Genomic DNA, 12594 nt, shown 5'->3' on the forward strand with positions numbered 1-12594 from the left:
AGGCTCCCCACAGAGCAGAGAGCCCAATTCGGGGCTCGAACTCAGGACCCTGAGATCATGACCTGAGCCGAAGGCAGAGGCCTAAACCACTGAGCCACCCAGGTGCCCCGAAAGAGCAAATATTATTAAGATTGACAATTGTCCCCAAACTGACCTAGAGAACCAATAGAATCACTATAAAAATTTCAAGGGAGACATCCAGCTTCAGCTCGGATGTGTAAAGAACTTAGAAGCTGACATATTTGTCTTTATAACAGGTAAAAGGTGGACAAACTGAAAATCAATGACTTGGACACATCAGAAAATTGAGGTTGCAGGACAAACGGCCAGCCCCAAATCTGGAGGGACACAGCTGATATCTGCTTATCAGGAGCAGAAGTTGCTGGAGCCAGGAAGGGGCAGCAACACCAAATGGTCATTTTCACCCCCTGCTAGAGGCTGCGTGTGCACCAGCGTTAGCGTGGGCACTGCTGAGGACTGTCTTCTTAGGGGGTCCCCACACTACTTCTGGCTCTTGCAGGGAAGGGGGAAGAGCACCGTTGTGAAATACACTCAGAGCCTTCTCCATAAAAAGGTCTACTCTCCAGGGAAAAGGGACTGTTTAAGCCTTACCAAGCTGGGGGAAGAGCATCTCTCCGACTCCTGCCTTACCCAAGGAGAAAATAATGTAGTCCAGAGAGGTTAGGGGAGATAAACTGGGAATTTCTCTGCAGCCAGAGAAGGAACAAACAAAACCTCCTCCATAGTCCAGCAGTTCCCCAGCGTGCCTCCCCACTAGAATCTCCTGGGGAACTTAGAAAAATCCTGATGCCCAGGTTGTACCCAGAGCAGTGAAGTCAGAATCTCTGGGGATGGGACCAGATACCAGGGTTTTAAAAAACTGGCCCAAAGCCAAATTCACACCAAGTTCAGATCTATTACTGATTACACAGCCTTGAGTGGTTTGACAGAAAAGAGAACAGATTATGAATTACCTACTTTACAAGGACCAAGTAATTACCAGTAAAGAACTCACTATTGCTCTTAGCAACTGCAACTGTGTCGTGAGCTTTCCCTTAAGTACATTCAACCATTCCTCATTTTGTTAATTTACCTGGTCTTACGTTGAAAGGTAAAACATACCATCTGCTCACAGATGATCAAGAGTGGCTTGTAGTACCTCCATTGCTGTGATTTCTAGTCTCATAAAAATAATCCACCTCACTCTTCCATATTTCACTTTAGATCATTTCATAAAGTCCATAATTAACCCTAGAGCTTCAGGTGTATAGTAAGCACCACGATGTGCCCTGATATGTGTATTCCCTGGTTGTGCACTTCTATTCATACCACAACTGTATCCAAACCTGCACCTGCAGATTCCCTGTATCAGCAACCCTCAGAAATGCGCACATTTTAAATTCTACTTTGGTGCAGAGCTTCTATATTTGAGCAGATGCTTAAAAATACACTGCCACCAGCATAGTGACACTCAAGACCTTGCAAATTGTCCTTCATCTCAGTCTTGTATAGAGTTAAAGCCTCACTACAGGAAAGGGCACTTGACTGACTGAAGATGGTCCCCCCCCACCCCCAACAAAATTTCCTACAGCTGCTGCAATTCCGAGAATGATTCGGACTGGACTCATATGCTTATTAAATAGGAAGCCAATGACACTCAAGCTTCAGGGCCTCTCACTTCTTCCGAAGCCCTGGGAGGTATCCTGAGGGTTTGTATTTGTGATTTTTGTATTCTTTTCCTTGAGACAATTGTGTAAGTGTTAGGCCTCCAAATTCTGGATCCTACCGTAAGTGGGCCCAATGTAATTTGGCTGCCAGTCAGAAGGCAGGCACTAAATAAACTGGTGAATCTTCATACTGTGAAGTTAACAAGGATTGCTTTAGGGCTGCAATCATACCCACAGAATTAGGCTCTCCTTCATCTACAATGAAGCCTCCAACAGAGGCAAGGGGAACATGATACAGAAGGAGAGACTTGCCTATCTTTGGAAAGGGCTGGGCTCTAGGTCCTAAAAGAAAGCAGTCCCGGAAAACCCAGGCTTTTCCTGTGTGTGTGGAAATTAGGCAGGCCCAGACCCCGGGGAGTGGATCCCCAGTCCACCTTCCACAAATAAAATCAGCTTTCTCCGATTTCAGGGCCAAGCAGGGGCAACCTGACTGAGGTCTTTACAAAGAAAACTGTCCACTTTCTTGCTGAATTTGAAATTCCTTTTAATAAAGTAGCAATAATTAAAGAAAAATGGCTTCACATGCAAATGTCTGGAGTGACTATTTGAAAACACACTCATTAATTGACAGGTCTAGCCCAGAGCTGCCAGACTCCTGTGTGTTTGGGTGGGAGTAGGCTAATGGGAGGGGATTAAAGCAGGATGGAACCTGGAGACAGCCTGAAACATGGAAGCCCAATCTGCACACCATGTGGCCTAACCAGGCACCCCCTTGCTTCCTGCCGGGGCAGAGACATGGCAGAGCTGCTCTGCCAGGTGGGCCCACATCCCAGCCCTACAAGCAGACGGGAGGCCTGCAAAGGCTGATGCAAGTGTGAGGTGTCCACTTGCTTCCACAACCTTCCCTCCTGCTTGCCTTGGCAACTCCCTAGGTTCTGGAGTGAATCTGGGTCAGTGATTCCTGGTTCAGAAAGTGGATACAGAATTTGGTGTGGGAGTTAACCACGATCTAGCCCTCCCTTACCTTGAACACTTTTCTTTTGGGAGCTAGTCCTTCCCAGGGAAGGTCCTACTCTCCCTGGCTAACCAGTAATTCCGGATTGTCTTCTGCACACTTCCCTGTTTCTGCCCCCAGTCCACCTTCCCCAGCCATCTGTGTACTCAGCTCTTAGGTCCAGTTCTCCACGAATCCCCTGTGGGGGGCCAGTTCCAGAGAGTGGCTGAGCCCCAGGAATATGCTGGCCCTCACTCCAAAAGAAACCCCCTCTCTTACCACCACTAGCCACTGCAACTGACCCATGTGCAACCCGCCACCCTTACAGCAGGGCCACAGCCACTGCCACACCCAACTCCTTCTAATGTGGAATCATGTGGCACCAGACCACATTCCAGGCAACACCAGCAGCACGGTTGTAAAGAAGCAGCGTGCTTGCTCAGGATGGGGTAACCCTACCCCTCGCCACACTGGTTATGGGCGATCACCATCCATCCCTCCTCAGCTAGCTCATTGAAGGAAGCTTTCCTCCTAAAGCTACTTAAGTAGAAGGGAAGATGTCAGAAGAGAGGCAACCAAAATGGCAGTGTTCCAATAGTGTGGAAGACTTGGCTGTTTTGGTCACTTCGTCTTCTGGCCCATTTTGCACGCACCAGCCAAAGCCAGATGCCATTCTCTAAAGCTCCTCAGAACTTTGCTGCAATCCCAGATGAAAAAGAAACACCTTTCCCCTCCCCAGCCTCCAGCAAATGCAGAAATGGGCTCATGGAGAATTAACATTAAAAACTCTTTTCCCTCATGAACCATATTTAAATGATAAAACCTATGAGGAAGCTCTGCACCTTACCTTTTCCAGAAACTAGCTTGTGACAACAAAAAACTGAGGAGAGGGTCTCAACAAATCACAGTCGGTAACCAATCCTGCTGAGAGCATAGTGAAGACACCATCATTTCACCACAGAGATGTTCATTATTATGGATGGGGTTGACAACAGAACTCAATGGGGTTGACAAGACATCAGTGCTATTACCATTATAGGCTGTTTTGTGTTATGTTGATGGGAATTTGTGGGAGAAGGTTTTGAGAATAGAGCAAAAAAACACCTCAATTTTCCTGACCATGTCCAATGCAGCATGTATGGCAAAATATTGGAGGTAGAATGTGGTTAATCTGTGAAGATTTCCATTCAGATAAAAAATAAATAGATTTACTGTGGTAGTTCAGGTTCATTCTAGAACATGTCTCTTTATTCTTACTTCAATTTAGAAAGAATTCACACAGATAGTACTTACTAGTTACTATTGTTGAATACAGATTCATAGGCTTTGGAAATGGACTTTTTTGTGGTAGGTTAGCAATGGCTACTGAACAAAATACACCCTCACTCATGGTTCTACAAAGCATGATGATCAGAACCCATGGGGTTAGTTTAGGTGAAGACAATCACAGCAAGAAGGCTGCTTAAACCATATACAGATCTGTTAAGCAAGAGTCCCACCATCCTCCTTCCCCTCCACAAGCTTTCCCCATCACCTTGCATATGCTTTTACCATTGTACTCAATTATAAAGGAAACACTTGTTCCCGATAATCTGGCTAAAAAGGTTAGAGAACTCCACAGAGCAACATGGGAGAATACCACATCCTTCTGTGACACAGAAGTTCTTGAAAGTACCACACACACAACACCCAGTGTAAGACTTACCTGAAGGTGCTTACTTAAAAGACAGTCTATTGGTAAAGGGGAGTGGGAGATCCAGGCTTCTGCTTATGAAATGAATAAGTCAGGGGGAATAAAAGGCAAAGTATAGGGATATACTCAACAATATGGTAGATACATCTGTGGTGAGCAGTGTAACGTACAGAAATACTGAATCACTAGGCTGCACACCTGAAACTAGTGTAAAATTGGGTGTCAACTATACTCAAATAACAACATTTAAAATAAGTTAGTACATAAATAAATAATAAATGAATGAAAGACCATCCAACACACTGACTTAGAATGGAAGTTGGGAGTCTGCCTTCTTAGTTCAGCTGTGTTGTGTCTCCCCAACCCCGGCAGGCGAGCGCCGCTGACCTCGTGTGCATTCCTGTCAGTCTAGACGTGGCTACTCCACTCTACTCACCTGGTGGACTTCCGTGGCCTGCAGCCGCCGTGGCAATTGCAAAAGCAGATGCCGGCGAAACAGAGCAGAGGGAGTTGTCGGCCGTCTGTCCTAGTTATGTAAAAGAATTGAAATGGCACGGTGAGGCAGATGGGTAATATTCTGTCATGAAAATTCTCATTTTCATTCCTGCACTGGATGAAGGGTTGGGCCAGACGCCCTGTATTGTCCTTGTTAATAGAAAAATAACAAGATTTTACAACAGTAATTGCACTCTAGGTGTATACCCAAAGGAACTGAAAATAGAGCCACGCAAAACCAATACATGAATATCCCTGGCAGCATTATTCACAACAATTGAAAAAAGTACAAACACCCGAATGTCCATCAATCGTGGTATGGATAAACCAGATGTGGTATATCGACACAAGGGAGTACTATTTAGCCACAAAAAGGAATGAAGGACTGACACCTACTACAACATGAATGACCTGTGAAAACAGGATGCTACACGAAAGAAGTCAATCACAGAAAAGCATGTATGGTATGAGTGAGTCTATGCATATGAAATGTCTGGGAGAGGTCGATTCCCAGAGACAGGAAGTAGAATGGTGGTTCCAGAGACTGGGGGGAGACGGGAATAGGGGGTGATTGCTAATGGGCAGAGGGTTCCTTTTTGGGGTAATAAAGATGCTTTGGAGTGAGAGGCTGCCCTATCTTGTGACTATATAAAAGCCACTGGCTTGTACACTTGAGAAAGGTGAACTCTGTGATATCTGATTTATAGCTCAATATAAAAAAGGTTTTTAAAAATTTTCTACATCAAAAAGAATTTTCCTACATCATATTACCAACAGAATTTTCTGCCCAAAACACCCCTAAAGTGCGGATGGATTCTAAACTCAAAAGGATGTTGTGAGCACCCTTTTGCAGCCCCTTTCCCTCCTCCGACATTTTACACATAGCATCTGATAATGCTGATTATCAGCAACCTCGCTTTTTTCCTCATTCAGGCTTCTGGTGAAAATAACTCACTGTGATTCTGACCTGAAGGGTTTTTATTAGTTTGCCCCTAAAGTGATATAGTCATGCTTAAAATAAATAAATACGAGGCAAGGCAAAGAGCTGCTTAATATACCCAAGTAGAAAGCACGGAAAAGCTCTACCCTCTCCTTTAGCAGTAGCCTTTAAATATTTGTGGCATAAGGTGGCAAGTAGACAGAAGAACAGGCAAAATTTCAGCTAAACAGCAAGAAAATGTGTGACACTGTCCCCATTTGGATCCTCTGTTTTACCACAGATTTTAGCTTCCTTCCCATGTTCCTATGACTCTGGGGTGTAGTAACAGCAGAGAAGAAACAAAGCACTTGATTCACAAACAGGATGAACATTTCCAAATAATGCTTATATAAATTTAAAAATATTATATATGAATATAAATATATAAAGAAAGCCTATAAAGCAGAGAACTAATAATAGTGACCAAGTGAAGAGTATTTATTTCTTGCCTTTGTGGAGTTTCACATTCATGGGCTTTGGCCCAAAACTGTTCCAGGTTACATGAACTCAACAGGGAGTCTGCTCCATGTGGCAATGGTTAAGGAAGTTGGCAAGGCCTGGACTGATCAAAACTCTAAGAGTGAAAGATCTGGCTAACTCCACAGTAGACCTGTAACAAGCCAGGGGAGTCCTGCTAGCCATTTTCATTTACCAGAACCACCCAAACGTCAGGGGGATCCATGATTATCAGGAGTCTGAAACTGGTCCACACTCGAAGGGCTGATATCCATCTAGGTGAGTCTTCTATTTTCTTTCTTTCTTTTTTTTTTTTTAAATTAACATATACTGTATTCTTTGTTTCAGGGGTACATGTCTGTGATTCATCAATCTTACACAATTCACAGCACTCACCATAGCACATTCCCTCCCCGATGCTCACCACCCAGCCCCCCCAACCTTCCCCGAAGCCATCTCCAGCAACCCTCAGTTGTTTCCCAAGATTAAGAGTCTCTTATGGTTTGTCTCCCTCTCTGGTTTCGTTTTGTTTCATTCATCCTAGGAATGCATCCATTTCTTCCAGATTGTCTAATTTGCTGGCAAATAGTTGCTCATAATATGTTCTTATAATTGTTTGTATTTCTTTGGTAGTTGTGATCTCTCCTCTTTCATTCATGATTTTATTAATTTGGGTCCTTTCCCTTTTCTTTTTGTTAACTCTGCCAGGGGTTTATCAATCTTATTAATTCTTTCAATGAACCAGCTCCTAGTTTTGTTGATCTGTCCTATTGTTCTTTTGGTTTCTATTTCATGGATTTCTGCTCTGATCTTTATTATTTCTCTTCTCCTGCTGGGTTTAGGCTTTCTTTGCTGTTCTTTCTCCAACTCCTTTAGGTATAGGGTTAGGCTTTGTATTTGAGACCCTTCTCGTTTCTTGAGAAAGGCTTGTATTGTTATATACTTTCCTCTCAGGACTGCCTTCGCTGTGTCTGAAAGATTTTGAACAGTTGTGTTTTCATTTTCATTTGTTTCTGTGAATTTTTCAAATTCTTCTTTAATTTCCTGGTTGACTCATGCATTCTTTAGTAGGATGCTCTTTAGTCTCCACCTATTTGAGTTCTTTCCAAATTTCCTCTTGTGACTGAGTTCTAGTTTCAAAGCACTGTGGTCTGAAAATATGCAGGGAATGATCCCAATCTTTTGGTACCAGCAGAGACCTGATTTGTGACCCAGGATGTGATCTATTCTGGAGAATGTTTCATGTGCACTAGAGGAGAATGTGTTGCTTTGAGATGAAATATATCTGAATAGATCTGTGATGTCCATCTGGTCCAGTGTGTCATTTAAGCCCTTTATTTCTTTATCTTTGCTTAGATGATCAGTCCATTTCAGTGAGGGGGGTGCTAAAGTCCCCTATTATTACTGTATTATTGTCAGTGTGTTTCTTTGATTTTGTTATTAATTGGCTTATACAACTGGCTGTTCCCATATCAGGGGCATAGATATTTAAAATTGTTAGATCTTATTGTTGGACAGACCCTTTAAGTACAATATAGTGTCCTTCCTCTTCTTTTATTATAGTCTTTGGTTTAAAAATCTACAATTTGTCTGATATAAGGATTGCCACTAGAGCTTCCTTTTGATGTTCATTAGCATGTTAAATGGTTTTCCACCCCCTCACTCTAAATCTGGAGGTGTCCTTGGGTCTAAAATGAGTCTCTTGCAGACAGTATATTGATGGGTCTTGCTTTTTTTTTTTTTTTAATCCATTCTGATACCCTGTGTCTTTTGATTGGGGTGTTTAGCCCATTTATATTCAGGGTAACTATTGAAAGATATGAATTTACTGTCATTGTATTGCCTGTAAGGTGACTATTACTGTATATTGTCTCTGCTCCTTTCTGGTCTATGTTATTTTTAGGCTCTTTCATTGCTTATTAGAGGACCCCTTTCAATATTTCCTGTAAGGCTGGTTTGGTGTTTGCAAAATCTTTTAATTTTTGTTTGTCCTGGAAGCTTTATCTCTCCTATTTTCAGTGACAGCCTGGCTGTCCATTGTATAATAGATAATAATATAACAGTATAATATAATATATATAATATACGTATATCATATATATAATATTATAACAGTATAATAATACTGGCTGACTATAGTATTCTTGGCTGCATATTTTTCTCGTTTAGTGCCAGTCCTTTCTGGACTGCCAGGTCTCTGTGGATAGGTCTGCTGCCAATCTAATATTTCTACCAATCTAATATTTCTACTGTTATAGGTTACAGACCTCTTGTCCCAAACTGCTTTCAGGATATTCTTTGTCTCTGAGAATTGTAAGTTTTACTATTAAATGACAGAGTGTGGGCCTATTTTTATTGATTTTGAGGGGCATTCTCTGTGCCTCCTGGATTTTGATGCCTATTTCCTTCCCCAAATTAGGAAAGTTCTCTGCTATAATTTGCTCCAATATACCTTCTGCCCCCTTCTCTCTTTCTTCTTCTTCTGGGATCCCAGTTATTCTAATATTGTTTCATCTTATGGTATCACTTATCTCTCGACTTCTCCCTTCATGATCCAATAGTTATCTCTCTTTTTCTCAGCTTCTTTATTCTCCATCATTTGGTCTTCTATATCACTAATTCTCTCTTTTGCCTCATTTATTCTAGCAGTTAGTTTCCATTTTTTATTGTTCCTCATTAATAGCTGTTTTGATTTCAACTTGGCTGGATTTTAGTTCTTTTATTCCTCGAGAAAGGGATTTTTCTAGTATCTTCTATGCTTTTTTCAAGCCCAGCTAGTATCTTTATAATTGTCGCTCTGAACTGTGGTTCCAACATCTTACTCATGTCCGTATTGATTAGGTCTCTGGCAGTTGGTACTGCCTCTTGTTCTTTTTTTTTTTTTTTTGAGGTGTGTTTTTCCATTTTGTCATTTTTTCCAGAGAAGAACAGATCAATGAGAGAACAAAGTGCTAAAAGGGTAACAATGACCCCAGAAAAATGTACACTAAACAAATCAAAAGAGACAAAACTGGGCGGGGGGGGGGGGGGGGGGCCCAAAGGAAAATAAATAAGTAGAAAGAAAAGGAAAAAAAGAATATGATCAGGCTGGTGAATAGAACACAGCCACACACTAGATTTTGGGTGTATTTTTGTCTGTTAGAAGAAATGGTCTCCCAAAATTTTAAAGAAAGAAAAACTTTTATATATATATAAAAATAAGGGTAAATACGATGAAGGGTGACTGTAAAGATGAAAATTAAAAAAGATTTTTGAAAAGCAATAGATAAAACAAGAAGTTGGTTGAAAAAGGGAAGAAAAAAATTTAAAAAATTAGAAAGGAGAGAATGTGATCAGGCGGGAGACTATAACAAAGTAATACACTAGATTTAGGGTATATTTTAGTCTGTTAGAAGAAACTTTATCTTGAAATTTTAAAGAAAGAAAAATAAATATATATACAAAAATAAGGTTAAATACAATGAAGGGAAAGAATATGACTATGAAAATGATAATTTAATACAATTTCAAAAAAAAGAATTGATAAGAGTAAGATGTTGGTTAAAATAGGAAAGAATTTTTTTTTGAAAAATGAGAAAAGAAGAAAATTTTAAAAATTAACTTCAAAAACCTAAAGAATCATGGGGAAATAGCCATGAATTCCATGTATTGTATTCCCCCAGCACTAGTGTTTTACAGTTCTCACTGATCAGTAAACTTGGTCTTGGCTGGATGTTCTTGCTGATCTTCTGGGGGAGGGGCCTGTTGCAGTGATTCTCAAATGTCTTTGCCTGTGGTGGAACTGCACCGCCCTTGCCAGGGGCCAAGTAACCTACTCGGTTCCCTCTCGGGAGCTTTTGTTCCCTGAAAGCTTTCCACAAGCTTTAGAGGAAGAGAATGAAAATGGCGGCCCCTCAATCTCTGGTCCCTGAGGAGCTGAGAGCTCGGGGCCCCACTCCTCAGTGCGCCCTCAGAGAAAAGCAGTAAATCCTTCCTCTCTTCCTGGTCTCCAGCCGTACTCTGTGCTCACCCAGACTGTGACCAAGCGTTTCTATCTCTGGCACACGACCCTGTTTGGAGTCTCTAAACCCAGAAGATTCCTGTGCTGCACTCCCATGCCACTGTTCCCAGGGGAGGAAGGTGAGTCTCCCCAGATCTGTCACTTACGGGGTCCCTGCTCAAAGTGTGGTCTGACTGTGCCTCGGATCGCTGTTTAAGGTAACTCTGAGCTAAGAGTCCCCTCCTTGGCTCCGTCTCTGCAGCCAGCTTCTGATCTCTGATACCTGGGAGCTCTGCCGCACTCTGGCACCCGTGGTCTTTCTGTGACCCCAAGGTACCTGAGACCACCCTGTGCCCGAGACAGCTCCACCCCTGCTTAGCCTCTGGAGTGACGTCCCTCAGTGGTGCAGACTTCTAAAAGTTCTGTTTTTGTGCCCTGGTGCTATACTGCTTGCCGGAGCTGGCTGACAAAGGCTCCCTTGCCGCCGGGATCTATCTTCTCAAATATCACTTCAGATTCACTTCTCCACACGTCCTACCTTCCAGTAGGTGGAAAAGTGGATGCTTTTCTGTTGATATAATTGCTGCTCTTCTTTTCTTAGATTTCCTGTTGAGTTTGTAGGTATTCAGAATCGTTGGTAACTATGTAGTTGAATTCCTGGGACCACATAAAATTTAGGTCTCCTACTCCTCCATCATCTTGTTCCTCCCAGTCCCCAGTGAGTCTTCTGACAAGAGCCTGACCAGGTTAGCTTCTCTTGGAGCTGACTGCAAGACAACAACTTCTACCACTTGGCCAAGGCTACAAATGAACGGCCATGTGGAGCCTTTTGCCAAACTGTTCTACTTAAAGCAGGTTTATGAAAGTCTAAAAAGCTTTACCTTTAACTTGGATTACTTGGGGGAGTTTGGTTTCATAACTGAATAGTTTTCTCTTGTAGCTTAAAATAACTTGAGGAGAAAAAAAACGAAACAATTCACAACCAACCGTTGTGTTTTTGTTTTTGATTAGTAAAGAAGAATATAAGGATTAACAATACATCTGTTTAATTTGTTTTTAAATATTTCTAGGGTTTAAAAAATGTTTAAAGTTTATAATTCATAATGGAAAATCATCTGAATGCATACCCTAATGGCAAACCACTGTAAAAATGTTTCAAAAAACCACTGTTATTTGGATTTTTTTGTTTGAACAATGGGAAGATAAAAGATTTCTACCTTTCACTCTGACGGTTTTTCCTCCAATTAGAGCACATTTCATATGTTCTATAACAAATTATGGGTTATGCTTTATAAGTTTTCTAACTATAGAAAATACACCAGTTTTTTGCCACATGAGCAATAATAATTCTTCAAACAGCCATCCTTTAAGAACAAGCTTCTTGATTCCTGTTACTCCACAGAGTGCCGGGCAGTGATGGGGCAAGGTCAGTATTAGTTACACTAATGACATATTCTCTAATCATTTATTTCTCCACTATTTGACAGTCACATTGTTTCCTTCCAACTAATTTTTGTAACTGAGATTTAAAAATATTTGGGGAGTGCAACAGGCAAAAGAAAGATTTGGAAGCTAGAAACTAACTTTTGCGTTTATATTTTCGCGTCTCCTGAGCTTACCTACAGGCTGACGATAACGGAGGTGCTGTGGAGTGGAGGGTGATCGGCAAGGTGAAAGGTCCGTGCTGTCTGCCACTGGGGAACTTTCCACTCCTGCTCGGTCCACCGGTGCAGACTCTAGGACGGCTGCTTGGAAACATAGGGAATTTTAACAACCAGGCCATGAATTCAAGATGTTCTTGTCAGTAGTATATACAGAAACACAAAGGTCTATTATGGATAACTGACTTCCAGACTAGTCTACATTTTTAAAGGGCTTTAATATGAAATCAAGTCATTCCTCCTAGCAGAGTGCTAATGTCACTAAATCTCAGTGCAGCGTCTTCTTTATCCCTGTCTCGCTGACCCTGCCGAGCCTGGCTAACTGTACCCAGTCCTTTCTGCCCAACACAACAGCAGATGTTCAAAAGAACAGGGGATGTGCTATGGGTTCCCTACCCGCCAGAAGAGTAGGGCAAGAAGAACACTCCCAGATTGTAAATCAGACTGGGATCAAAATTGGGACTTCACTAATTCTTAAGCCAACTGAAGTTTGAATCTCTATCAGTGTGCCCCACCCCCCCAACAAGAAGCTCTGGGGACTCCTAAGGGTCTAGAGCTGCCCTGACCAACATGGTAGCATTAGCCAAATGTGACTAGATAAATTTAAATGAAAACTAACTGAAGTTAAATTACTATTTCAGCTCCTTACTTGCACTAGCCATATTTCAAG

General features: G+C 41.9%; 1 protein-coding gene across 2 annotated transcripts in view; it reads right to left on the reverse strand.

Moving 5' to 3' along the window:
• Positions 1-12594, reverse strand: part of RASGRF2 (Ras protein specific guanine nucleotide releasing factor 2) — a 251133-nt gene that overhangs the window by 89862 nt on the left and 148677 nt on the right. For both annotated transcript variants that reach the window (XM_032335831.1, XM_032335830.1), the window contains exons 16-17: positions 11883-12008; positions 4791-4880 (exon numbers count right to left, since the gene is read on the reverse strand). In XM_032335831.1, the coding sequence (XP_032191722.1) occupies positions 4791-4880; positions 11883-12008 (216 nt within the window). The remainder of the gene's footprint in view (positions 1-4790; positions 4881-11882; positions 12009-12594) is intronic.

The sequence above is a fragment of the Mustela erminea genome, chromosome 3 (genome assembly GCF_009829155.1).
Source record: "Mustela erminea isolate mMusErm1 chromosome 3, mMusErm1.Pri, whole genome shotgun sequence".
Taxonomy (NCBI): domain Eukaryota; kingdom Metazoa; phylum Chordata; class Mammalia; order Carnivora; family Mustelidae; genus Mustela; species Mustela erminea.